Source organism: Scaptodrosophila lebanonensis, unplaced genomic scaffold (genome assembly GCF_003285725.1).
Source record: "Scaptodrosophila lebanonensis strain 11010-0011.00,11010-0021.00 unplaced genomic scaffold, SlebRS2 tig00000138-arrow-arrow-pilon, whole genome shotgun sequence".
Lineage (NCBI taxonomy): Eukaryota > Metazoa > Arthropoda > Insecta > Diptera > Drosophilidae > Scaptodrosophila > Scaptodrosophila lebanonensis.
In genome coordinates, this window is record NW_022060587.1 from 1,204,832 (window position 1) to 1,232,804 (window position 27,973).

At 39.5% G+C, this 27,973-nt stretch overlaps 2 protein-coding genes across 5 annotated transcripts; one reads left to right on the plus strand and one right to left on the minus strand.

The window, feature by feature from the left end:
- Positions 1–6,259: 6,259 nt before the first annotated feature.
- Positions 6,260–23,639, minus strand: LOC115629256 (dual specificity mitogen-activated protein kinase kinase hemipterous). Of its 4 annotated transcripts, none has more exons than XM_030525675.1 (10): positions 22,876–23,639; positions 17,087–17,568; positions 16,842–17,021; positions 16,555–16,775; positions 16,310–16,477; positions 12,072–12,598; positions 11,698–11,994; positions 10,391–10,921; positions 7,513–8,062; positions 6,260–6,941 (listed from the first exon to the last, which is right to left on the minus strand). In XM_030525675.1, the coding sequence occupies exons 1-10, from the start codon at positions 23,264–23,266 to the stop codon at positions 6,803–6,805; spliced, it is 3,486 nt and encodes a 1,161-aa protein (XP_030381535.1). In that variant the 5' UTR covers positions 23,267–23,639; the 3' UTR covers positions 6,260–6,802. The 4 variants fall into 4 exon arrangements, with proteins under 4 accessions (XP_030381535.1, XP_030381536.1, XP_030381534.1 ...); XM_030525676.1 differs by having other exon boundaries at positions 7,513–7,987; positions 11,680–11,994; positions 22,876–23,638; XM_030525674.1 differs by having other exon boundaries at positions 11,680–11,994; positions 22,876–23,638.
- A 1,011-nt stretch (positions 23,640–24,650) lies between these two features.
- Positions 24,651–27,147, plus strand: LOC115629257 (dual specificity mitogen-activated protein kinase kinase 6). The gene is made up of 5 exons (XM_030525678.1): positions 24,651–25,227; positions 25,291–25,681; positions 25,743–25,875; positions 25,934–26,136; positions 26,197–27,147. Exons 1-5 carry the CDS (start codon positions 25,169–25,171, stop codon positions 26,413–26,415), a joined length of 1,005 nt encoding a protein of 334 aa, XP_030381538.1. The 5' UTR covers positions 24,651–25,168; the 3' UTR covers positions 26,416–27,147.
- The last annotated feature ends 826 nt before the right edge of the window (positions 27,148–27,973 follow it).

A 27,973-nucleotide genomic window follows, 5' to 3' on the forward strand; every position in this document is an offset into this window, starting at 1 on the left:
GTAAACCATGCCTGACGCCACGCAGCAGGGAATTCTACTCCCTGTGTCCACCGATGGTACCTGTCGTACCTTTCACCAACGTTTGCATTGGCCCAGCCCCTGTTCTCCTCTGCACCCAAAGGGCAGAGTAGTGTAGTGCGAATGTTACTATATTTGGTTTGGTTACTATATGGTTGCAACCTTTCGAAAGGTAGTGTATATCACTATTTCTAAATTTCTGCAAATAACTTTTGTATCCAAATTCGTTAAGGTTTGTTGAACACTGTGAAGGAGACTACCGGCATGACAATGCCTTCCTCGTCAGGATGGATGCGAGGCTGCGTATTTTCCTCCCTAGCCAGTTCAACTACAATGCAGTTTCCCTCTATATTCCGGTGCCCCGGTACCCATACGATGGTTGTACAGACGTTCTGGGCCATCTCGCTAAGAGATATACGATTAGAGTTGTCTAAATTAAACTCTAATGCTTTGAGCGCTGCTTGGCTGTCAGAGTAAATATAAATGGGTCTACTCTCCGTTGCGATTGCGAGTACTTGCTTCGTAGCGACATGAAAAGCGGTGACTTCCGCTTGATACACGCTGCAGTGGTCTGGCAGGCGGAAGAAGAGTCTCAGACCCAGATCGGGGGAGAAGATTCCCCGTCCGACGCCCCCAGCGAGTTTCGAGCCGTCAGTAAATATATTGATGGCGCTCCTTCTTAAGTGCGGGAGTTGCTCCCACTCCACGCGAGTAGGTATACTGAACGTGTAGTTTCTATCGAAGGTGACCTCCGGCGTATGATAGTCCGGAGTGTGAAGAGTAAAAGCTCTGTGTTGGAGTGATTTACCCCTAAGCCGCTAGAAGATCCGCGAGTGCAATCTCCATCAAGTTGCAAAGTGTTTGGGGAAATTAACCCATGCAGATAACCGCCACATCGTCCGCATAGGCTGTAACGTCATGGTCATCTGCAGCCAGTCATCAGCTGTTACGATTTATTGTTAGAAGCCAGAGTAATGGGGATACAACCCTCCCTTCTGGGGTGCCCCTACAAACGAACTTGCGGGTGGTTAGACCCCCATTTCGGCCTTCACCGCCCTCCTAGTGAGCAGTTGGCTTACGATGTCGATCAAGGGTCCTTCCACTCCAAGCTCTGCCATAGATCGTATGATCAAAGAAGGTAGAATATTGTTAAAAGCGCCTTCAATGTCCTAGAAAGGCTACTAGAGAGTACTCCCTAATGAATATAAAATGTTCTATTCTGGACACTGGGTTATGACGGGCAGTATCGGTAGATTTCCCTTTACAATAGGCATGCTGGGAATTGGATAGCAATATCAGTCTCTCCAATGTTTTTAGCAAGAAGGAGAACAGGCTGATGGGCCTGAAGTCCTTTGGCTTAACGTGTGATTTTTTTCCAGCTTTGGGAATAATCACCACCTTTATTTCCCCCCAACTGACCGGAATCGGTTGACTTTGAGGCAGCTCCTAAGCATCACCTGAAGCCACATTATTTGCTTTAAAGAGAATTGAAGCTGGGCCGGAAAAATTCCGTTCGGTCCAGGAGATTTATAGGGATTGAAAGTGTTGATGGCCCAGGTTATGCGATCCTCGGACACCTTGCAACTGTACGCGGGGAGGTAGGGTGTGCAGTACTGGGACAATCAGTACACCCTGGAAAATGAATGTTCTTTAGCAGGTTAAGTGATTCCTTGCAGTATTCCGTCCATCTACCGTCCTCTCTTTGAAGTAGTGACGGTGAGGATGGAGTTTTCGCCAACAATTTGCGCAGTCTCAGTATTTTCGTATCTAGCATTACTGAATTGCTTTCTGCTAATAATTCTTAGTTTTTCAAGCTCAGAAGACCCACCTTAGTGGTTTACAACCTTCCCTGAGGATAGTCTTTGGGCAGGCTTTATCAAGTGTTTCGACGCATTATGTCATGAAGTTTGCGACTAAGTTATCCAGCTCCTCCCCAGTATCTGGTTTGGAAACCGGTACTGGGGGAGCTTTTTGGGTAGCAGTCTGAGGTAGTGCCCCCAATTGGTCCTTTTAGGATAAATACTCTTAACGGGTGCCGGGCTTGGATAAATCTATAGTCAGAGAACGAATGGTCCCTTAAAACTTTCCATGTCACGTCTAACATCTCGCTACGATTTTTAGTTATGAAGGTGGGGTCGTTCCCTATGTTACATATTAGTAGCTTAGTACTTATTATGTAGTCATACAGGGACTCACCTCTTTCGTTGATATCGCTGCTACCCCATTGGGTATGGTGAGCATTGTCATCCCCTCCAAGTATGATGCACATCCTTTTTCGTCTACTGTCTTCCACTAAGGATTTCAGCAGTGGTGATGGTGGAGTACCTTGGTAATCGTGGGCGAGATACTTATACAATGATGCTATTCGTATCCCGCTGTTTCCCACTTGGTCTTCGGCGTTGGTATTTAGGCTGACTGATGTTATGTCAGCATTGCTGTATTGGGGGAGTAAGATAGCGTTAAGTTGTCCCTTTTGATAGGATACATGACCGTGGTTTAATGTTGCCATAAATACAGAACAATGTAAACCTAATGAGCCAAGGTCCCGGATAGTATTATTACTTACCCATGGTTCCTGTATTAGGACGATGTCAACTTCGCCTGTTGACAGGCGAAGCAGCACTTGCTGCCTTACTATGATGCAGGTTGATTTGGAGGACCTGCACCATTGGACCGTCCCTCGCGCTCCCCCGTGAGCGTCAAATCTGCTTCCGCGTTGTTGTCTTCGAGCGGCTCGTGCTTAGTGTAAAGCCGACCCAGTGTTGCCCCGTAGTCGGAATCTGTGGAGACATCATCACGAAGATCCGCATTGGGGCTATTACGACGTTCATTTCATCATCGATAGCCGGTCCGATAGCGTCGCTGTTCTCGGCAAGGTTACAGATAGCTTCTGCATCGGCCTTATATACACTTAGCTTTACGTGACCGAAGGCGAAGTTCACCCTTCCTTCGTCTCTGCTGAGCAGTTCGAGGCAGTCGTTGTTTAGCAACATCACGACCTGCATAGTCCCTTTGTTAATGGCTTCAGCGCTGATGACTTTCCATGTGTTTCCAGGTTTGGGTTGCAGAGCTGGAGGATTTTCAGCACGTCCGCCGGCACAGTCGGTTTCCCCGGGATCCATGCGGTGCTCTAGGGTGGGATGGGATATCCTTGGCATCGACAACTGCCGCCTCTCCTACTTTGTCGTTCGCTATTCTGTATAGAGAAACTGAGCGCTCGTCCTCGCATGCAATCAGGTTCACGCTACCCTGGAACCACCCTGCATCAGTGCAACGGGGGAATGGTCGGGATTTGCTAGGAGTACTTACTTCCACAGCAACTGTGGTGAGCGCGGCTTGCACCCATCGTCACTGGTGTTTAGGGATTCTGCCATCGTCATTGTTTTGGTCTATGACCCCAAAGACCTTTAGTCGTTTTGCCACCTCCGCCAATGATCTTGACCATGTCTTTCCATTCTTTTGCTTGTTTGACCCTGCGTTTGGATCTTCCTCCATCGAACGCTGTCGTTTGGACGGTTGGTTAACCTCGTAATTGAGCACAAAATTGGGCAGCATTCGCCTTGCCCACTTGGCGTCTTCGCGGAATTTTAGTAGCGTTTCCTCCGATGCCTGGCCTGCCTCAATTGGCTTCGTGGCATGGCGTCAGAGTATACGAGCCGCCGTACGTCGCTCGCTGTATCCGATCTTTATCGGATCTGGCCGGGGTTGATTAGCCGACCTAACTCACCGGTTTCCCCTCGGGTCTCATCTTCGCCGGTCCGTCAGCTGCCGTACGCTTGCTGACTGCCGTGGTGCTGGGAAGAGCCTTTGGACGGCCCGTGCAGGATGGTGCCGCAGACCGGGCCTGCTTAATTGGCTTGATTGGTTCCTTCCGACCTGCAATGCGAGCGGGTCTCCTTCTTATTAGTGGTTGATGTTGGTTTTTTGTCTTTTGTTTTTGTTGTAAAAAGATTATCCATGTGTCCCACGAGTGGCTGAGAAGGGGATGGACCACCCGGGCAGAGATCCGCGTACCTGGGCTAGGCTAGAATAATCCGGGGGTCGCCTGGTACCCCGGATGCTCCGTTAACGATTAACTCGTAATGTTGCTTACTACGAAAAACAGAAACTTTGCTTTTCAATTATCCTTATTGGCGAAATTGCTGCAATATTGCATCCCTTTATTTTGAACAGAAAGACTATTTATTTATGCAGTTATATATGTATTTGTATTATAGGTATTCATAAGAGTTTACATTTGTTGATTCACTATTTTTCGCGATTAATGCGAGCACCTGCCATCTTTTTACAATGTTTCCAACTCAATAAAATATAAACATACACAAAGAGACTGGTGCGCGAACACATATACATGTATGTATATACTCGTACATACATATATATGTAACTATGTACGAGTATATGTATATGAGCACCTATATATCTGCTTATATGTATTTAATGTATATATAATTATACATATTTCTATATTTATCATTCTTAAACTTTAACACATAAATCAGTCAAAACACATCTGTTGTTATCTTGTTAATCGTTTCAATAAATTAAAATTAATACATATATGTATTTTAATTTATACGCATTTTTAATTTTTAATACACTAATTAAGTTTCACAGGGCGAATGAACAAATGTAAAACAAACAAGGATGCAACCAAATACTTATGTATATACATATTTGGTTCCTCTTTTCGATTGAAACAGCAAATGCAACTGTTTGCACATGTATGTACAAGTGGTTAGTCATGTTATAAACTTTAAATTCTTTGCAATGATTTTGGTAAACTTTTCTTGCCCTATGGTTTCTGTGTATGGATGTACATATGTACATAAATATGTAAAAAAAAATTAAAACTAGCACGCGCAGGAACAAAATGTTGAGGTCTCTAGCTACTGGCACACCCGAACAGTGTGCAGGATTTGATTTCTTTCCCTTTTTTGTTTACGAAATATTCATGTTACATACTCGTATAGCTTTAGTTTGTTCACACAACATACATAGCTTAATGCACTTTAGGTCGGATCTTTGTAATAGCACTGCAGATATTTTGCAAAGCAAGGCCTTCTATTCCACATAATTTGACCGATTTAGGAAACAGGAATAGGCGCGCCAATCTGAATTGATGGATTTTATTTGACAATTCGTGTGCGAGACAAGTTCGATCTTAAGAAACATTTTAAGCAGAATTTACTGAAAATTCAAATTGAGTATTAGCCCCTTAATGATTGACAAATAATCAGTTGCAAGAATGTCGCCTTGTTGATTATACCTTTACAAACTACATGTGTATCTATATTGCGAAACGTCATTTACATTTATTTGTATGCGATATTACGTATTACCCTAAGCACTTATGGCTTAAAATTAAGCCAAGAAGTTGAATTGCAAATAGCATCCCTAATGACCGCTGAGCGTGCCTGTCTCAGAATTAGGTGAAGATGGGGTGAAGTGACATTCGTCAGGACCGGAACTTCGAAATGACATTCCATTCAAAAACAGATTTGAACAAAATCATGTTAACAGAGTTTTACAATAGTCTATCAAATCTGAAGGTTCAAAGTTCTCGTTTTTCAATTTCTGATATGCGACGATTAACTTGCCTTCCCAGTTGGTGGAAATAATAACGTTGGTAACTAAAAGAAAGAAAGATTTGAACTAAAATGTCATTTTATAGCTCATCCACTTTTTGTGTTTCAGCTTGCCCCATCCTTTTAGTATATTTATTTTATTTTTTGAAATCGAAAATGTGGAATATGGAATAATTATTGTTTTCTAACGAATATATCTCTGGGCTCTCACTTCACCCCACCCAGTACCCTACCTATTTCCATTCAACTCACATATTTTGTGCCACTCCATAATTATGTATACAGATGAGAGGTGTCCTAGTATAGAAAGATAGCTCTTTGCCGAGAAAGTATCGGACATATTGCTCGCAACTAAAGTAGAATCGCATAAACAACTATCAATACATAGAGGGTGTCTATTTATGCACATGACCTGCCTTTACAGTTTATGAGGAGAAGATTACGGCACATATTATACAGAATATAAATAGGTATTGGTATTCCTCCTTTTTAATGATTTTTTCTTGCTAACTTTTTTCATTTTGTGAAAACTGATTGCTGAGTGATTATTGTTAATTGTTTCCATTTGCCGAAGCAAGAAATATTGTAAGTACCTAAGTATGTATGTATTTACAGTAGCATGTGCAACAGTTTAAAAAAAAAATGCCGCATGCTTTTGTGCGCGCCAATACATTCTTTTACTTAAATTAGACAAAGCTACAACACTCGATTGATAGATGCTACGACCTAAGCTTATACGTATGAGACTTTTGAACACTTTCGTTTGCTGTATGCTGTTACAAGTTGCTTGTGGACTTCAGATTGCAGATTGTGAGTTGCATTTCATCGTCGTCTGATGGAGGAATCGACTTTTCCCCGCCATTCATACTCTCCATACTGGTATCAATACTAATGGATTGACCGTTAACAAATTAATGACGTGGGTAACGCATTGTTGTTGGCGTTGTAGGTGCTGTGTTTGCCTTCGTCGGTTGTGTTGATTTCGCCGTCGCTGTCGCCTTTGCTGTTTCCATTGTAGTTGACCAGGCGCCATCATTGTATAAGCTGGCAAAGGGGCTGGTCCCATCTCCAGGCATGGTACATGTGTGTGCTGGCATCGATAGAGAGCCGGCGACATCAGTGTCAGTGTCAGTATCGGCGGCAGCGTCACCATCGAAGCCATACCAGCATCACATGACCATAATTTGAAGCGCTACTCATTGATCTATAGTGCGATAGATGCGCCGTTGTGGTTCAGGTGTGTAGTGGATGCGCGTGCGAAAGTGTTGCGGGGAGCCGGGCACGCTCTCGGAGCCACGACGTGGAGGCGGCAATGGTGGAGATGCAGAAACGTAGCTGTGCGAGTGAGAAAGGTAGAATGAACAAAAGATATAGTTAATGGTACAAGCACGCCAGAGCGAGAGGTAGCTAGCAGGCTATCTCTATCTACACGCGTTACAAACTAAGTGGAACTTTTCAAATAGTAAATTCTGTGGTCGGGATAGCTGGATTTTTAACTCCAGTGTAGCACAAGTTCATGCTATCAATCGGAACAGATAAATGGAATTTTAGCAAATGGTATTCATTTGTCGATACAACTGGTGAATACAGGACATGGCTAAGACATACATATGTATATTGCGTACCAAAGTTTTTAAATGGCATACACGGGGATATACATAAATGATTTTTATCATGTTGGGGAAACCAAAATCAGGAACCATCACAGATTTCAGCCAAATTGTTCGTAAATTCATCACAATTCAGACAAAGCCACTATTTAAATTTATGGGAAGGACATTCAGCATCACCCAAAACATGAACATTTGGCCTAAGAGGTACATTGTTCATCATCAACCAGCAGATACTACTATATGATATGCACCTTGTATGTCTAAAGTTAAATTATTATTGAGTTTTCACTTACCGCCTTTGCAGTAGAGGCGAACCCGACGGCTGACCGCTCAACTCCAGCAGATTCTTGCGCAGCAACAATGGCGACTGACCGCGATTATAGCGCGGTGGCGGATCAGGGCTACGATGTCGCCGATCTAGCCCCGCTAATGTGTGTGGGCTGGGAGGTGTGGTGCTGCAGCCGCCGCCGCTGCTCGCATAGCGACGCAGAAAACCGCTAGCACCAACTCCCGTGGATAGTTCGCTGCGCGGTAGTGACAGCGGTTCCGTCGTAGGTGAGGTGCTTTGGCTGGTGTTGCTGCTGCTGCTGGCCGCGGATAGAGTGCGATAATAGTAGGACTTGCTGCCATTGTTAATGATGCTTCTGTAGGTAGGTGGAAGGGGCGCTGCTGACGCCGCCGTTGTTATTGCCGCTGCCGCTGGTGTTGAGTTGAAGCCACTGAGCTCACTCCCATTCGTGGCGGTCGTTGCTGACGACGGCGGCATCGCTGTGGAATTCAAATGGGATTTAACATAAGTCGCAAATTGTCGCTTCACGGCACCTGCTAGTGTATTAAACCAGCCTGATGGATGGTTGGTAGACGTTGTTGTTGTTGTTGTTGGCAATGGTGATGTGTCAATTGATGATAGTTGCAGATTGATGATTCATGGTTGAGAGATCATAATTGATGTTTGGTGATTCGGTGCAGTGCAGTTATTATGCGCATGTGTGTGGGCAAGTGCGTGTGGAGTAAACAAAAAACAAAAAAAATTATAAATCAAAATGAAGCATTTCAAATAAAAGACGTTCACACTTAAATCAAAATGCAGTAGTTGAACAACATGCTTTCAAAGGTATATACAAGTAAAGCTTCGAAAAAATACGTAAAATCCTATGTCGGTATTTTAAATATTTTAGGAGTGTTACATTTTTTAATTAGCAAGCAAAAGCTATTATAAGTAACCTTGGAAATGTGCTTCCCCGCCTTTAAAAAATAACGTTTCTATGACAGTTAGATAATACAGTATCAAATCAATATACATTATCCAATTTGGTTCCGATGCCTTCATTGACAATATAACAATTTCATTATAATTTTGACCTTATCTTACCATTTACAATATCATTTCAAGTCTTTATACTACTATACAAAGCTGTAATTACCTATCGTAATTAAACACGGCCTCATGTTTTAGTGTCAGAATGGACTGGATATATGTATATAGGTTTCCTCAAGTTTCCCCAAGTACACTACACAATACTTATAAGAATATACTTAAAAGGCAACCAATAACATTGGTATAATTTATACACAAATAATAATAGCAATAAAAATAAGTTTTCTGTGCATGAGTAAATTTTACAAAACAACATTTTTCATATTTCTAGTGAAAAGCATTGTAAATAAGATAAATTTTTATGTTTTACGAGTTCGATTTTACAACACTCAAGGAAATAAAAATGCGGCTGTGGTTTAATAAGTCTTTCTAATCTATAGCCAAAGGGTAATTCGATATAACAATTTAGTGAGAATGTATGTAACACATAAGCGTCGTGGCGGACCTAACGAAGTATACTCGTATACATTTTTGAACAGTAGATAAGTCGATATATCCATATCTTGGTGTTCACTTATTGACATTTTTTAAATAAAAATCAATAATATTGTGAAGTGGATCAGGGTCTGCAGAGGAGGGGCCCCCACGACTCTGGCATTGTGTTCATGTTGAACAAAGTCTTCTGTTGATGATATGTTATTGACCTCCAACTTGCGCCCATCATATGAACCGTCCTTCTTCGACGTAAAACAACAAACTAATCCGAAGAAAAAGCTCCAAACGGTATTCAGCATTTACGGTTTATTGCAAGGGCGTAGGCAGGGGGGCCGTTACCCCCCTAGAAAAATATTTTCCATATAAAGTCGACCACATGTTCATTATTATGACGCACTATTTCGCCTTAAAATGGATCTGAGTTGGATTTGTTGAAGTTTTTTCATTGATCATATGCATAAGTTATTATACCCTGTACCCAAAGGGTAGTTATGTGCAAGTGTACATGGAACACACAGAAGGAGGCTTGGTAGACCCCACAAAGTATATATATTCTTGATCAGCATGACAAGCCGAGACGATATAGCCATGTCCGTCTGTTCGCCTGTCTGTCCGTCTGTATGTCTGTCTGTATGAACGCAAGGATCTCCGAAAGTATAAGAGCTAGAATAACCAAATATACAGATTCTCCTGAGCCCGAGAAAGGACGAGTTTGTTAATTTTTTCTGATTAATTAAGTTAAATTATTAAATGAATTTAGTTAATTAATTTAATTAAATTAATTAATTTCTTTCTTTTTTGTGGGGAGGTACAGGGTATTTAAGAGTTGTGCCTGCTCGACTTTATTATTCCTTGTTTTTTAAATGCATCGTGCATTATTTATTCAACATTTTAATTTTTGACCCCCCCTCCTTTGGTAAAAGCTGCCTACGCCCTTGGTTCATTGTTTGATCGGTGCCTGAAGGTCATTTACCCTATTGCTAGCAGTTCACTATAATTTACTGCTTCAGTCGAAACCACTCAATAAATATCGGTAGCATTTTGACAGACTAAATTAAGGGGTTTCAAAAATTAAAATATTAAGTCTTATGGAAACATCTATTAAACCAACCAAGCGGCTACTCTACTAGCACAGATAGGTCCGTCAAACATTCTCTACATGAAACAAGATAAATCTAAAAATTGTGCTGAGTTTGGAGCAGTTCAGTTCAGTTCAGTACTGCATCTATTTTTCTTGTAACTTTAACGAGATTATTGAACTTAATTAAATAAAAACTTTTATGTTTATACATTGTATGTGATTAAGAGCTACAGAGCCATGCATTGGAATACAGCGACTGCCTCGTTCCAACACTCACCCGTATCTGAAGCACCATAGACATGATCTTTGCCCGTTCCGTAGCTGCTACTACCGTCCAGGCTATTACTACTGGCACCGCTGCTCAAGTTCTGGCCCAGCAATTGGCGACGGGCGTACAACTTATTCAGCTTACTAGTCACTGGCGAGCCGGCGCCATAGTCCTTACCATGTGGCTGCTGCTGTGGATGCGTCTGCAGCTGTTCGGGAGGCGTAGGTGACGAAGTGCGTAAGCTACTGTACATAGTGCCAGCAGCCGAAGCCGGTGTCGCCGTTGTCATGGGTAAAGGCTGGTATTGCAGTTGCGCGGTGTTGCCCACGCCGAAATGGCCAGCAACCGGTGAGGGTGGGGCGACAGCAATCTGCGAGCACGTTGACTGGGTGGACGACTGACTAGAAGTGGAGTGCGACGAGGAGGGAACGGCGTAGTTGCTATGAAAGGGATTTGTGCTGACAATCGACTGCCGTTGTTGTCGCTCTGCCGCTTCCTTTTCGCGCAATTGGTTTTGTTGATGGTAGAAACGCTGCAGCACTGTAAAATAAAAAAATTCTTTTAACAATCCTGTAATATTAAAATCCGGTTTATTTTGCATTGCAGAAGGAGCAATATATTTTGATAAAATTGTAGTTATTTCTCACCCCCTGTGTCAACTACAATTATGCACCGATTTCGAAGAACTTGTAAACTATCATCAAAAACTTATTGGAACTGATTTCTATCCTTAGCCTTAGCCTTAGTAATTTATGTAGTTGTCATAAGAACACCTTATTTATTATTATTATTAAAGTTAAATTATATATTTAGGCTTTTAACAGCAAGGCATCTCAAGGCAGGACATAAAAAAATCCCTGCACACACAACACTTGTAAAGTAAAGGGGACAGCGGAAAGAGCAGACTGTGGACTATCCAGGGGAGCTTTATAAAAATAATAACATATACTGAAAGAATATTAACTTGTCAGAAACACCAAAATGTTCATATTTAATTTGCGGTCCATGGACGAAAGAACTTTTTAGCTCGTTTACATTGCCTTACTCAACTCACTTGTCAAATTAAATTTAAATATCTATACAGGGGTAAGGTCAATTTGTATTCAACGTGCATGGGTTTTGCGGAATATCTACATTGTAAATGTAGAATTTCAGGAAGAGTCAACTTGTTTTAATTTTGTAAGTTCAATCTCTGATATGAGCAAACAAACTGTTATGAACAAATGTACCGAATTCATTTTTTGGTACTTTTTTCCTAAACTGACCACACATTGGTAACAATGGTATGTACAACCCACCTATGGGACTTTGATTACCCGGTTGCATGCGCTGTGATTGGTTGGTCAGCGGCAACGTTGTCGTTGTGGCAGCGACCGGTGCAATTTCTGCTTGAGCAGCCGGCTCCACAGTAAGCGGTCGGCGCAACAGGGCTGGCGAGTCCACATCCACGTTACTACTATCACAGCTGTCGTAGGGTAAGGCCATATCTGGTGTCTGACGCCACAAGCTACTCTCCGTGGGCACATGCGCTGGCTGATGGTGCGGCAGTGTTATGTTGTTGTGTTTCTTTTGGCTGAATGGCGATGTGGTCAGATTGCGTAGGATTGATTGACCTGTAATTGAGATAAAAGTCAAGTGTATTTTTGGTACATTCAATTTCAACCAATTGGAATTGAAGAATAAAGCTCACCTATGCTACTAAACATAGACTCCTTCTTGGGGCTCTCATCGTTGTACTTGTAAAAGGGCTGCTGATGTTGTTGTTGGTGGTGGTGGTGCTGATACTGGTGTGAGCCGTTGCCCAACTTGCGTTGCATGAAGGGAGACTTGCGGTACAACTTATTGAGGTCTTCGGCACCACCTGGCACCGAAAGTGGGCTGGGGCTGCTGGTGAAATAGTTTGGAATTGTCGTTGCTGTACCTGGACCGGTACATGTTGATATTGGTGTTGCTGGATTCTTTATTGCTATGGATGTTGTCGTTGCTGGGTTCATTTGAGGTAGTTGGGTGGCTGATTGCATGAAATGCGGCTGCTGCTGCGTTTGTGGCTGCTGATAGCTTGGTATTTGTGAGTGCTTTATTGTCTTTGCAGATGATGTTGATATTGCTGTGGGTGCAGTCGCTGGCAGGGCTGTGGGACTTACAATCGATGCAGCCCTGGGCTTGCCATACTTTGCTTCTGCTGGTATTGTTATTGTTGATGTAGCCACTGCCGTTCTGTAAGTAACGCAAGAGTCTTATTAGCCAAATTCTACACACATGCGACAATGAGACCGGACTCAAAGACACGCTGTTCTGCGTGGCAGTTATAAATAAGGATATAAAGATATGTGAGTTATGCGTGTACGTACAGATTAAATGTATGGAAGATGTGTTGCTTGTATGTATGTATGTACTAAACTATATACACATGAAAGCACGAGGTATGTGATGAAAAAATCAAAGCAGCAAGAAAACCCCCTATTAAGCAATGGAAAAGGCATAAATGAAAGCTTTGCCACAAACAAGACGTAAAAAAAGGATGAATGGTAGGCGCTGTAGTTATTAATCCATAGAACTTTAATTCCTAAACATCTCAATGTTATCATAGACTATTTCATCCCCTCAAAGGGCTCGTTTGTTAGATAAGAAAGCAGAAGCAAAGAAGAAATTTCTGAAATTTGATTGATTATTTGTGTGCGCTAAAAAATTGCCTATTTTTTAAATAAACATATTTCAAGTTTGAACAGTATTGAAATTATAATTTAAGATAATTAAACATTTTCCCAAAATATATACACACTTATGACAAAATACAATTGAGAATTAAAGGTGTTATAATTGCAAAATTCGTTTCTGGAATCCAAATAAATACTTTTCCATCTTGAAACTAATGCTTAGAATCGATTGCTGTGAAAATTGTAATTGAAAATAAACGACCATTGCATAAATGAATGGATATTAAAGAAATGTTCTACAATGTGAGTATACAAATAGTGCTATATGTACGAGTATTTCTGATGTAGTTGGTCGAATTTTTTAACGACGTGCTGAAGATAAACCTAAATGAAATGAACACATTTGTGTAAAACAATTAGAAACTCTAATATGAACTGCTTTCTTTCACAATGATGTTATGTTACGTAAAAAATACATAAATTAATAATAAAAGAATGATGTAAGAAAGTTTAGAGAGTTTCGTGTTGGCTATTCGATCTTGAACCCTGGCCGGCGGATTAAAAGGGTCTACATCTTTTTATAAGAATAAAAAAAAAAAAAAAAAAAAAACGATTAGATCACAGAATTTTTTGGTTCGGCATGAAGAAACGATTCGACGATTGGGACATGGATTCCGTTTTTCCGACTGACCCTTAAACATCGAAATGAATTGGTTTACAGTGAACGTTTAAGGACTCTGCTAATCCATTAGCAACTCGATTTTATAATATTAACTATTATTTTCACAGTGTCCTAATATACACATATGTATATAGATAAATGGAAAATATGTAAATCAATTTACTTATAATAAATAATATAAAAATATTCTTGAGATATAAATAATAATTAGGAAACTACACTACTACTCATAAAGCATTAAAATAATAATGGAGAATAGAGAATAATAGAGAAAAATCTCTCTCTCTCTCTCTCTCTCTCTCTCTGTACTCTCGGAGTCAGAAATTAGAAAGAAATTATTTAACTCAAAATAAATTAGTACATATATATGTATGTATGTAATATAAAGTCCATAATTTAAGTCAGAGCCTGCTTCTAGCACGCAAATCAACAAATAAACAGACAAGAAATGGTGAAGGTTCATGAAAAAACATGTGTGGCCCCAAGCCAGATTTTATCCCTGTGCAATAATACACACATATGTATATATATAATTGTAGTATACACAGATATGATAAAGCGTTAGGAAAAACAATATTAACTTAAAATAGTTGTGGTTAGCAAACGGAAATAATGATACAAAGGAAAACAATACAATAATAATAAAGTCGTCGTACTTACTGAATTTGACTTTGAATTGGGAGGAGTTACATATATGGTTTTGATTTTTCATATAGATAGTATATGTGTTTTTTCTGATTTTATTATGCTGGTGTATCGGCTTTATAATTTGATGCTTTTTTATTATTACATATATTATAGGTATATATTAGGAGTTAGGTAACCTACAAAAATGGTAATAAAAGATGAAAAAAGAAATTAAAAAAACACAAAAATTTAATTGTCAATAAAACGCAAAAAATATACATAATTCGTTTTTAATACAAATTCTATGGTAGGTTTTTATTCATAATTTGTTCTTCATTTGGAGGCTACCAGTGAAAAGGAATTTAAAAGTTTGCCAGGCGCCCCAAAGGGTTAACAGTGTTCGTTCATGCAACTTTCAAGACCAGTTACCTTTACTTCAATACACTAACAAATGATACTTACCTAATACAACTAAAACTAGTGACTAGGCCTACGACCGACAGGTCGTCATTGATCAAGTGTTATAATTTTGCAATACCAGTAGAATTCTTTTTGCACCAAGTGGTGAGCACTTGGCCCCATTTCTCATGTTCCTGTCAGTGTCAATTATTAGTTAAATTTTATACTTGTAAATGGATAAGTTTTTGTCCGTGAAAAGGGATGTTGGTAGCACTTATTAAACAAAATTTCAGAGTGGCTTGTCTTTTGTTTAGCCATATGAACCAGTCATTGCAAGCAAGGCAGGACTGAATTTCTCTACAGTGGGCAGCTACAGGCAGATCCACTGGTAAGATTACAATCAAATTAAATCAAGCTAAAGTGATTGTTTAAGAATTAAAAAGAAGATGATTATTCAAATCATTGTAAGGAAATTGTCAACTGGGAAACTAATACACTTGCAAGTTTTTGATGTACACAAGACATGAGAAATGTTACTTTAAAATAAATTAACTTGAAAATGTATATACAACAAAAAGAAAATAAGCCGAGTCTGAAAACAATATTCCAAACGCCCTTGTACTATTAATGCTATTGTCTGATCTTTCCTACATACTTATAAAAAAGTGTACCGAATTTTTTAAAATCATTCTCAGTTAAAAGGAAGCCATTTCCATAATTCCGAGCATAATTACAAATTTATGAATTGGTTTCAAGCCAATTATTTGATGAATAACACACAGGAAAACATACGTATAGAAATGTTCGGATATACTACTTATGTACGCTTTAATTGGGTTTCTCAACTGAAACAATTATATATGGTGATATATTGTTAAGCACTAAACGGCCCTTAGAATCAAACATATACACATATACAAGTATTTGTACTTATGTATGTGTCATATATAGTACTATGTATGTAGAATATCGGTTCTGGTGGCTTCGTCCGAGTAACACCTCATCGGAAAGTGCATTTAAAGGGTGTACAACTTGTGATCCCTTTCAGTCTGTACAATTGTTGCAGTTGATTAAAATTAAATAGAAAATGGTAGTAGGATTATTTTTAATAGCTGTAAAAGGTGTAAGCCAAAAAGTTGCTTCTAAAAAACATGCCAACCATGGTATAATTAAAAAAAAAACAGTGTGTTATAAATAAAATTGTAAGCCTTTTAAAAAGTTGTAAAGCTTAAAACAAGCAGTTGCACTTTTTAAATAAACCACTTGTTACAGTCGAAAATACTTTTACAATCACCCTAGAATTAAGTACATTTGTTGGCCTACCTGTTGCTTACAAATTTTGTTGTCATTATACCAGCTTAAGAAACTTAACGAAACAATAAATCGAAATGGAACGAAACGAAACAAAGCGCTTATAGGCAGTAATGCATCAACAGAATTACTATACTTTTCCCTTGGTCGCCGAAGCTGGCGTCTATACACTCGCACGCACACATACAAACTCACACACACATGCAGACACACCTGCACTGAGTTGGACGCACCGCATACGGTGTCACTCACCTGGTCAGCGTTTGCTCGCCGTTTGCGCGCAGGCGCTTGCCCGCTGCCGTCTCGACTACATTTTGGAACCAATTGGGCACATCAACTTTGGCAATTTCGTAGGTTCTTACAAATGGCTGCACTAGGAGTTCTGGATATTTGGGTCGATCCAGATAATTTTTCGTGAGGCTGGCGAATGAAAAGTGGAGCAGGTCAGCTGAGGATTAGCAAAATAAAGGCAGTAGTATAAAAAGACATGTGCTTACCACTTGCAGACGAAGTCATGAAATTCCTGACTAAAATAAAAACCGTCCCCTCTTGGAAGGCTAGGTGGCTCCGAGTCTAACACCTTGGTTAACACCTCAAAGTCCGTATTGCAGCCTTCGTAGGGTGACCGCGCGGTGGCGAGCTCAACAAGCGTTATGCCAAGCGACCAGACATCGGCGCGAATATCATACTTTGGTTTCTTCGGATCAATGCGTTCGGGCTAAAATAAAAACGGATTCGATTTAAATTATTCAATAAAAGGATTTTTTTAATGATCTAAACGAACCGCCATATACGCTGCACAGCCAGCTGAACGTGTGTTCGCCTTCGAGTCTACCAATCGTCCGCTGATACCGAAATCGCAAAGCTTTATGTTTCCGCGCTCGTCGATAAGTATATTAGACGGCTTCACGTCGCGATGTATAACGCCGTGTTTGTTCTTCAAATAGGACAAGGCATTGACCGTCTGCGATAAGATAGAGTTTGTATTTAATTTGAATGCCAACCACACTCGCCACCTGCCATACTCACCGCTACTGTGACTTTGCCCAAAATATCCTCCGGAACGGGTTTCTTTGACAGTTTCAGCAGTTTGTCAAAGCACATGGACATCAGCTCCATGCATATCCACACATCGGGATCGCGCACAAAACAGCCCAAGCACTTGACAATATACTTGCAATCGTGGGACTTGAGAACCACATCCAAATCCATCAGAATACGCTTATTTTCCTCCGCGTTGCCAGTTCGGCGCATCTGCTTGACTGCAATGATTGTATTGCTGGACAAGTGCAGCATTTTAACCACATTGCCACTGGTTCCATTGCCGAGATCACCCAAGTGCCGTAAGTCGTTGATGTCGGTCGGATATTGCCGCCCATTGATGGTCAGCTTACCCGTCTGGCCCATGATCATCTTAAGCTTCTTGTCTGTCTCCGTTTCGGAGGGGTGATGCTGTGTGAGCAGCGGCAACGTCATTATACGAGTGCGAACTGGTACCGTTTCAGTTGCAGCTGTTAAATCAAACACAGAAAGCGGATATTGATTAGACTAGGCGGTAAGAAGCCTGATATAAATAGGATTAAACTATTATTATACTCGTATTTGTCATGTCTGTTTAAAGCCACAATATACCAGAATAGCCACAATAGGCACGATATACGCATATCGCTCACATTTTTGTTTTAAAATAACCAGCCCAACCAACATAACTGAGAAGGAAACAACAAAGCACTAGCCGGGAGAGTGTCATAGCCTCTAGACACCAGCTCCTCATGCAAGCAATAGCTCAAGGTGAAATCGAAGGCAAAAGTCGAATGCGAATTCAAGGCGCAAAAAAAGCGAGCACACTTCCAACGTGGAGGAGACTTTTTCCGAGTACACAGCGCGTTTAAAGAAAGTCTCGAGTACTTTGCGACATAACCCTCTAAATTGGAAACGCTACAGTCGAGCAAGCCCGACAGAAAATACCCTGTATCTCCACAAAAATAAGAAATTAAAAAAAAATATATATCTTTAAATAAAATAAAATAAAAAATAGTCAATACATATTTAAATACATACATAAACAAGATAGAACGCTACAGTCGAGCAAGCCCGACAGTAAAATAGCCTCACAAAAAAGGAAAATTGAAAAAAAATATATTATAAAAGATTAAATTATTTAAAAAAAATGAAATTAATTAATTAAATTACTAAAGAAAATTTATTTAATACATACATACATAGAAGACATGTTTATGTACAGTTTTACATTTACATCACGTGTCTATGGGTGTGTATGTATGCAGCACAAAGTTGAACCAAAGCAGCAACAACAGCTGCGGACAGCGATACAAGCAATCCATGGGCAGCGATATTATTTATGGCTATAACTTTCTTCAGAATTGGCTTATCATGATGAAACTTGGCACACGGACACATAAGCACTAACTGGATGTACCTACCAAAATTGATTTCAAAATTCCAGAATTACGGAAGTTATAAACAAAAACACGAATTGCGGGGGAGTGGGGGGGAGGGGGGTGTATCAGAATAAAAAAATAAACCTGACCTGCGTAGGACTTAGGGGAACCTCAATACCAAGTTTGGTTATTCTAGCTCTTGTACTTCCTGAGATCCTTGCGCTCGCCCAGACGGACAGACATGGCTATATCGATCCGCTCGTCACCCTGATCAAAAATATACATACTTTGTGGGGTCTGCACGCCTCCATCTGCCTGTTACATACATTCGCACAAAACTAGTATAGCCTGTCATCCTTTGGGTACAGGCTATAAAAAGTGAAGATATGTATGTACTGTTTCAACAGCACACATTTACATCATGTAAATTTTACATCATCGTGTCTATGCGTGTTTATATGCATGTACTATGTATGCAGTACAGGAATAAGTCGAAACAGGTGCGGGCAGAGATTCGGCAAAGAGTATATTTATGGCTATAACTATCTTCATAATAAACATATCGTCATTCAACTTGGCATACGAACGCATAATCGCTAACTGGAAGTATGCGAAATCTGAGTAAAAAAGTCTAAAAAAAACTCAAGCTCGTACTTTCTTGGACTTAGGAGAATCTGGACACTAAGTTATTCTAGCTCTTTCTATTCTTACTTTCTTAGATGCTTGCATTCATGCAGAGAGTCAGATGGACGGTTGCACGGACGGAAATGGCTATATTGACTGGTCTTGTCATCCTGATCAAGAATATATACTTTAAGGGGTCTGCCACGCACAAAACTAGTATACCCTATTGCCCTTTGGGTACAGGGTATAAACAATAAGAATAGAACAGCCTTAGCGGTGCTAAGAATCCTTAAAAAAAAAACAATACGAAAAGTGCCACTCGGCAATATGCAAAATCTGATTATGATGGAGCAGTACACAACTGTAGGGATGTTGCTGATCAAGCATTCTCCATTTACCAAGCCCCTCGACAACCACTTTTTATAGGCTGCGTAGCCAAATAATGTTAAAATCAATGGTAACACGAGTTTATTTTATTTTTTGTATTTCCCTTGTATCGCCATTTCCCCGCTTCAAAATATCGTCAATAATATCTAAGGGGCTTAGTTCAACAAACTAGCAGAAATCCCACAATGTGAGTCCGCTACTGGGTAGGAACTCGGCTAAAATCACGGCGCTACTACAATAATCGCAAAAAGCAAAATTCAAAAAATTACTAGCAGTCCTTAAATTCTGTAAGAGTGCTCTCTAATTTAAAAATATCAAGCTGCCGCCCGATTTGCAACAAAATATACAAAAACAAGAGAGAACGCTACAGTCGAGCAAGCCCGACAGTGAAATAGTAGAACCAAAAAGAAGAAAAAGAAGTTCATGTGCGGCAGTTTTTGGAGTGAAATTGTTTCGCTAAGAATTGATCGATTTTGCGCTTAACCGTTTCCGAAAGCCAGGCGTTCATCCAGACGGACGGACAGTCTAGATCGATTTCTCTCGTCATACTTTGCACAGACCTAATATACCCTTTTTGCCCTACGAATACAGGGTATAATAATAATATCCATAAAAATATAAATTTTTTTGTAATTATCAACCCTTCTTTTCATTAAAATCAAGATCAAGTCAAGATCCGTAAAGATTCATTTCGCTAGATATAAAAGTTATTCCTCTATTGGTGGTATTTAAAGGCATAACCAAAAATGTCGACTTTACCTCTACTGCGGTCCTGCGAAGACAAGGTCACGTTATTTAGAAACTGAGGAGTTTTCGGGTTAACCGACGGCAATGCACACTAAATCAAGACGCTATTAACGAAGTTTTGCTGTCATCCTTTTGTAGGGATAAGTATATATTTATAGTGTACACTTGGGGTACAGGGTATCTAAAAAGTATACAGTTACAGTATACAGTATACAACCATTTTATATATATTGGTTCTATTGATCAGCACTAACAGCACTAGAGTCAAAGTATAGATGTTACTCTAGAATTCCATCCTCTCAGATCCCAAATACATTTTCTTAGCCGTAGACATTTAGTTTGAATCATTTCTAAACAGAAGCATACTGCAATTAAAATCACGAAAGAGCTTTTCTAGGCTCAAATATTAACATTCGCGGAAAGGCGCTTCACGGACATTGAATGAACAAATTATTTTCATCAAAAGACACCACTAAACATAATATCTTATAATAAAGAAAAATGATAACTCTGTTTAGTTAAAATTCTCAAATTTGTTGTAACATTAATAATAAATTGAACATTTATTTGCAAACGCTTCTTTAAGTTAGTGATGAAAGGCATAAGCCTACAAACATGAAACATTTTCCCATATATCGATGATTAAATATGATCATTATATAGTCTGTTGGCAAAGGGCAAAAGTGTAGTGTAGTGCGAAAACAAGAGGGGGGCGTGACAGCCACAAAAAGTACTTTTATTCGGTTGAAGTAGAATAACAGGGCGTTAAAGAGTCAATTAATAAAGTAATCGTTTTTATCAATTTGATATTTAAGAATAACCAAATTAATATTATTCGTAACATTTCGAAAGTGGAACAAACGCTGGTCGCTGCTGGTACGATGTGGGGGTGACAACAAAACGAAAACCATAAACGAGTGAAACACAAACAATAAGCGTCGCGTATCGAGCAAGACATTACTCCGGAAATGCCAAAAAACCAACAAACATGCCAAATAACGAGCGCGGTGGCGGCCGAGGTGGCGGTAGCCAAACGCTTGCCGCACACAGATACAGCTACCAACATGTGCCCTGAATGTGTGGGTACGAGTATATATACTTGTAGTATGTTTGTGTATATCGCAAGTGTCGATGTTTAAGAAAAGCCGATTCGAAAAATGGCGAATTGCTTAAAACACATGTGATGGGAAAGAAGGAGGTGGATGAATAGCTACATGAGCTAACCGACGCACCGCATAGTTGACATCGACAACGGCGACAACGCACAGTGACCCATCCGGGCTTTTTGGTTGTAGAAATAATCCATTTTTTTAAGAAAAAAAAGCTAAGTTAAAAGTTAACTCTTGTTCCTTTGTAAATGAATCAAAATTTATGAGTATGGGTTAACAGGGTAGCTACAATAAGCTGAACTTTAACAGGTTTATAATCAAAAAGATGGCATTATTAAAAAGTACGTGGAAATGTTATTTATATAATATCACATTGCCAATGTGCTCTTCAACTTTTAAATATTATTAAAACAACAATTGTAACTATGGAAGTTATATATTCATTACATATATGGCTAATCTGACTGAAGCTTTTCTTTTGAGTAGAAGAACAAAGTAGATCCACAATACTTTCGTACTTGTTTATACAAAGAATTTAAAAATATAATTTTAACTAAATGAAATATCATCTCTACCATATAGTGATTTGCAAAATCCTTATAAAAGATTTTCTAATATTATATTTGTACCAAATATCCCTACTAAATGCTATAATATCAAACAGATAAAAAAGTTAAGAAACAAAGATGATATTGTAGTTTATAAGCAAATATTTTCATTGCAACATCTTTTTACATAACAATCCTATTAGTTCTTAACTTGGATCACATACATTCAAAAAAGGTTCATTGAAATCATTAGAAATCGATTATAAATCATTTGATGATTTAATTATATACAACATTTTTATTCAATTTTTGGAGCTCATATTAAATGTTTATCTTTATGCAAGCTTTAACAGGGACCAGGTAAATTGTTGTAATAAAACTAAAGTTGATGTTTGAAATTGAATGGAATCTTTGTATGTTTTCAAAAAATATACAATTTGGCTGGCACATAATCACAAATATGGCATAGAAGGCACCCAACATGAATTTAACAAACTTGGTCTACTGAGTAAGTATAATTCTTCTCAATAGTTTCAACAATCGAATTCCTTTATTTTTGCAACACGTATTTGTTAAACAGGGCACTGTGCGACGGTTACTACCACTTCCAAAGCGGCGCGTTCCAGCAAGTGTAAATATACAAATGCTGCACATGATGGCAAAAAACAAGTTTGTTTTGGTCTGCACTGGTCTTATCTATGGTATCACAATGCAGTGCCACAGCAATAACATACTCGTACATAAAAATAAAATGTAATGTGTGCTAGAGGACACATATACATATGTATGTACATACAATAAATGCATGTATGCCTTAACATACTATTCGCACGCATGAATACCAAGGATATTCATTCTACTAATTAAACATTAGGCCAGCTACGACTGTCGGACATGGTACCTACATACGCATGAACATATGTATGTACATAGTATAAGTTTGTTGCATACATGTTTTGTAAATAAATTCGACGCTGTTTGAGAGAACTGTTTGTACTTACATATCGGTAGACTTGGAGTTTGGCGTATTTTTCTAGTTCCGGCATAGCTACCACCGAAAACGCCCGGCGTCATCGGTCGCACTGCTCCTGTCGCTGTTGAGGCTGTGCTAACTGGCAAAAGAGACGATGACGACGACGTGGATGCGCAACCTGCCACTGTAGAGGAGGCAGTTGCACTGGCTGTGACTGAAGTTGTGGGTCGGACCCGCACCGCTGCATTACGCGTATTCGTTAGAACAATTTGTTCATGCGATTCGTTTTGTGCCTGCAGCGCAGCTTCCAGCGATTGCAAGCGGTTCCCAATTGTCTCAAACTCAATAGTGCTGGACATTGTGGTTGCTGCTGTTTCACAACATTTAGCGTTGCTTATGTAGAAAACTGTGCTGGGCATGCGGCACCGTGCCTGCGCTTAAAACGACTTCGATTTTTCGTAGTTATTTGCGGCTGCAGTTAGCGCTGGCTGGCGCTTGCTGGGGATACATTCACATCCACACACACGCACAGAGACGGAAATAGAGTGATTTACCCTCTATGGCTTTGTCTTTATTATTTGTTTGTTTTTGTGCGCATGTAGACGCTTGAACTTTTCACATGCAGGAGCAATTTAGTATTATAAAAAACAAAAAACAGCGGTAGACAGCGACTAGAGCTAGACCGTACGACCATGCACACGCACACAACTTGCAATTTTTCATACATATACAGCGCTTTGTGGTCCGTTCGCCCACCACCTCGCACGCGTCCCTATGTGTTTAATAAGCTATCGATGCAAATTTTTGATTAGCTGTTAATATTAATATTCAATTATAATCAACCAGAAAAAATAGTCAAATTAACGATGGCAAAAAGCACTGCGATAACTGCGATAGGTGCGATAACACATTCGAGTTGCCAGGGCTGACGAACATCAAAATACCACAAATTCGAGAGCTGTTATATATTTAAAATGTTAATGTTAGTGTTTTTTAATTAATAGGTTTATTTTAAAATTATTGTTTTTACCATGTTCTTTTTTATAATATGCCCTGTACTCGCAGCTCCAAAACCAATATTTTTGACAAAGCACATAGCCAAGCACTTTAAAGACTATGGCGGATTGACATAAGTTGTTTTTATGTTTGGGGCACTCAAGAAAGCCAACAACAAATTAATCATAATTTTAAAACCCAAAGGTTTTATATTAGCAGCAAAGTATTGTGACATTTACTTTGACCAATCGTTAGTAAAATGCGGGCCATACACTCTTTAATCGGCACGCGATCATTTTGTGTTCATTATGGACACGCAGTGCCGCAGACGTGCAGGGAATTTGCTTCTAAAACTGCACTACTGTTAGATGTGCGAGATCTTTGATGCGTTCCATGGCATAAAAAAGAAACTCAATGTCAAGTTATTAATTTCAACTTAGTCAATTAGAAAAGTCCCTATTAATATTTTCAATTTTATAAGCTCCATATCATTTGAAGGTTGTACAAGTATGGCCCACAAAAGGCAATTCGATAATGTTATTTAGTACAGTATTCTAACTACCTTCATTACACTTGTTAAATAAAATAATTATCATTTGGGAGAAATTAGCAAATGCCTTTATACGAATATTTAGTTAATCTGCATCTATGAAAATTATTAGTCATATATAAATGAGTTTAATTGGTTATGAGCGAAAACTGGAATACGAAAGCGTAATAAACATTTTTCGTACGCTGTGACGCAAGTCACCCGTGACTACCATTAACACATCGCACATCCCTAGTTTCTGATTGACTTAAATTTTGTCTGCCGCTCAGCCGCGTTTACCGCCTATCTCCGCGTTAGGGCAGTAGTAGTGTAGTACATAGCTGTCGGAAAAGCAAAAGGTAAACGGCAAAAGTAAAAAAGTCAACAGCGCAACCCGAAGGCGGCATTTGAAGAGCATTTTGGCTCACGCATACCCGCAGCAAACGTATTTCACCAATAAATGCGGTTTGCCCAAATGTGGTAAAAATAGCAGCAGCCAACGCCGCACCGTCGTTGTTGTTGTTTTCGACACCGACGTCGCAGCCCACTCAAACGGCAAATTGAAGAAAAATACCATCAACCGAAAATCGGTGCAAAAAGCCGCCAAAAACGGGTGTAATAAGAACAGCAAGAGGTTGCAAATCGAAACGTGCAGCACGGGCACGCGGAATAAGTGAGAGAGGGCAAGTGCAGCGTCGCCGCTAATACCTAGACAGTCACACACACACATATAAATAATATATATACACATATACTATATTGGAAAATATATACAGACACCTTTAAAATATACACAATGTCAAAAAAACGACCGCAGCTCAAGATTGATATGAAGCCGGACACGGAACCTTCGCTGTAAGTGCTGGTACCTTTACTCCCGTTTGTGCTGTTTCAATTTTGGTGGTTTTGTTTTTGCAGAGCTCCACCGCGTAATTTGGACTCACGCGCCACCATCCAAATCGGCGAAAAAACATTCGACATCGATGCCGATAGCCTAGAAAAGATTTCCGACCTGGGTCGGGGCGCTTATGGCATTGTTGAGAAGATGCGTCACCGTCAAACGGGCACTTTGCTCGCCGTCAAGCGCATACCTATGACGGTTAACTTCCGTGAACAGCAGCGCCTGATCATGGACTTGGATATATCTATGCGTTCAAGCGATTGTTCCTATACAGTGCACTTTTATGGTGCTATGTACCGCGAGGGCGACGTGTGGATATGCATGGAGGTGATGAATACCAGTCTGGACAAATTCTATCCGAAAGTCTTCGAACATGATCTGGCTATGGATGAGAGCGTGCTGGGCAAGGTGAGCAGAGTAAAGCAAGGAAAGAGTAGCCTCCTATAATCAAAGACCTACACCTTTACAGATTGCCATGAGTGTAGTTAGTGCTTTGCACTATCTACATGCCCACCTTAGTGTCATACACCGGGATGTAAAGCCATCGAACATACTAATCAATCGCAGTGGTGAAGTGAAAATATGCGACTTCGGCATTTCAGGTAAGCAGCGTTGAACATCCAATAATTGTTAGCGCCCTACAATTGGAGCAATCCGCAGGCTATCTCGTGGACTCTGTCGCGAAAACCATTGACGCTGGCTGTAAGCCCTATATGGCGCCTGAGCGCATCGATCCCCAGGGCAATCCTGCACAATACGACATACGCTCAGATGTTTGGTCGCTGGGCATTAGTATGATAGAAATTGGCACCGGTCAATATCCGTACAGCAAGTGGAAAACACCATTCGAGCAATTGCGTCAGGTAGACTTGTCCTATATTTTTTATTTTATGAAGCTACCATAATATCTTCTACTTTTGTAGGTTGTCAAGGATGATCCACCACGTTTGCCGCCCGGAAAATTTTCGCCAGATTTCGAAGACTTTATAGCAACGTGTTTGAAAAAGGAGACTACAGAGCGGCCCAACTACGAGCAGCTGCTCCAACACAAATTTATAGTGGAGCATTTACAACGCAACACGGATATCTCGGAGTTCGTGGCCAGAATACTGGACTTGCCCGATGAGCAGAAGCCACAGTAAATTACATCTTCAAATCGCAAATAAACTGCCGCCGTCTTCTGTTAATTTTTTATGAACATACATACGCACTTATGTATGTGTATAAATGCATATGTATTTCTAGATGTGCACACATAATTATATGTGCGGATAAACTAAGATTATTCGCGTAAATAATAATAGAAAAAAATGCATATTGGATTTAAGCCAAAACGAAAAAAATCATACAAAATCAATATGTACTACGTGCCGTTGCCGCACATTTCGCCTTAATGCAACGCTCAAAACAACTAATGGTAAACATTATCGACAACCAAACTGTGCCTGTTCTGGTAGCATCGCTAGCAATTTATGTTTAATGCAAATTATTTATATAATCAAGAGTTGATTACTGCATATACATATAACTACTGTAAAATACAAACTGAATATGAAAATGTGATGCGACCTCAGCTAGCGGATCAATGATGATGATATCCTAATACTGAGAAATATGTACATACATTCAAACATACAAGCATATGTATATTTATATTGGCCTCAAAGCAATTAACCATATATAGTGAAGCCAGAAAAAAAAAATTATGGTCCAGAAAAGAAAATAATGAGCAAATGTTTAACAATTGAGTGTGTTGCATAATAAATGTTTAAAGCAAAGTTATATATTACATATATAAGAGAAAAAATTGTGAAAAATAAGCTAAATCACACAAAACGTTGTAAGACAACAAAAATAAACAGCCTTAAAACTTATAAGGTGTATTTAACGTTATGAAAGTGTGAAAACAGAAACATACTGTGCATGGATTGCGCGAATACGGAGTTCCTATTATGATTAATAGAATTAAATTACATTTTTATACCAGTATCTTCTGCAGTTGGAGGATTTGTTTTGAATCAATCATGTAGAATTTGTTGAGGTTTCCATATCTGATGCAACAGACCAAAAGATTTCCTCAAACATTATATTTATAGCTGATTTTCGAAAACTCTGTTCGTATAATCACCTAGATCTCAAAATTTTGTTCCCATTTGAGTAAAAAGTATGTACAGGTGTATTTCTTCCTTTTCCCCACTCAAATTTGACAAAAAACCTCCAGTTAGTAATTCTGTGTCCGTATGCTAGGTTTCATCATGATCGATCATTTTAAAAGGAAATTATAGCCATAAGTGTAATCTCTACCGAAGCTCTACCCGCAGCTATTGTTATTGTTGCTGCTTTGGCTCAACTATATACGGCACCCACGCTCACGCATATACATGATCCTGATGTAAATGTATGCTATAGAAACTGTACATTAACATTTATACATGTAAATATGTATTGAATATTTTTTATTTTATTTAAATGAAGAGTTTTTGTTTTACCCTCTTGTAAAGCATTTCGATTATGATTTCGATTTTAATTACCAATAATGTTTTAACAAGATAAAGCTACTGTCAAGCGAGTCCGACAGTGAAATACCTGGAATTAACCGTCTTCGAAGTCCATGACCCTAAGGCTACACGGTAAAATGTACCCTATTGATCCACTTGGTTGCGTTGTTATTTTCGAATAGGGTTAAGGTCTTAGTAAATA

Coding starts and splice junctions, on each gene's coding strand:
- LOC115629256 (XM_030525674.1), bottom strand. CDS start 23,266: ATGCCCAGCACAGTTTTCTACATAAGCAACGCTAAATGTTGTGAAACA. Junction 12,599..16,309: donor GGCGAGCAAACGCTGACCAG/GTGAGTGACACC, acceptor CGTTACTTACAG/AACGGCAGTGGCTACATCAA. Junction 8,063..10,390: donor CTATGGTGCTTCAGATACGG/GTGAGTGTTGGA, acceptor ACCATCCATCAG/GCTGGTTTAATACACTAGCA.
- LOC115629257 (XM_030525678.1), top strand. CDS start 25,169: ATGTCAAAAAAACGACCGCAGCTCAAGATTGATATGAAGCCGGACACG. Junction 25,228..25,290: donor CCGGACACGGAACCTTCGCT/GTAAGTGCTGGT, acceptor TTGTTTTTGCAG/AGCTCCACCGCGTAATTTGG. Junction 26,137..26,196: donor CATTCGAGCAATTGCGTCAG/GTAGACTTGTCC, acceptor CTACTTTTGTAG/GTTGTCAAGGATGATCCACC.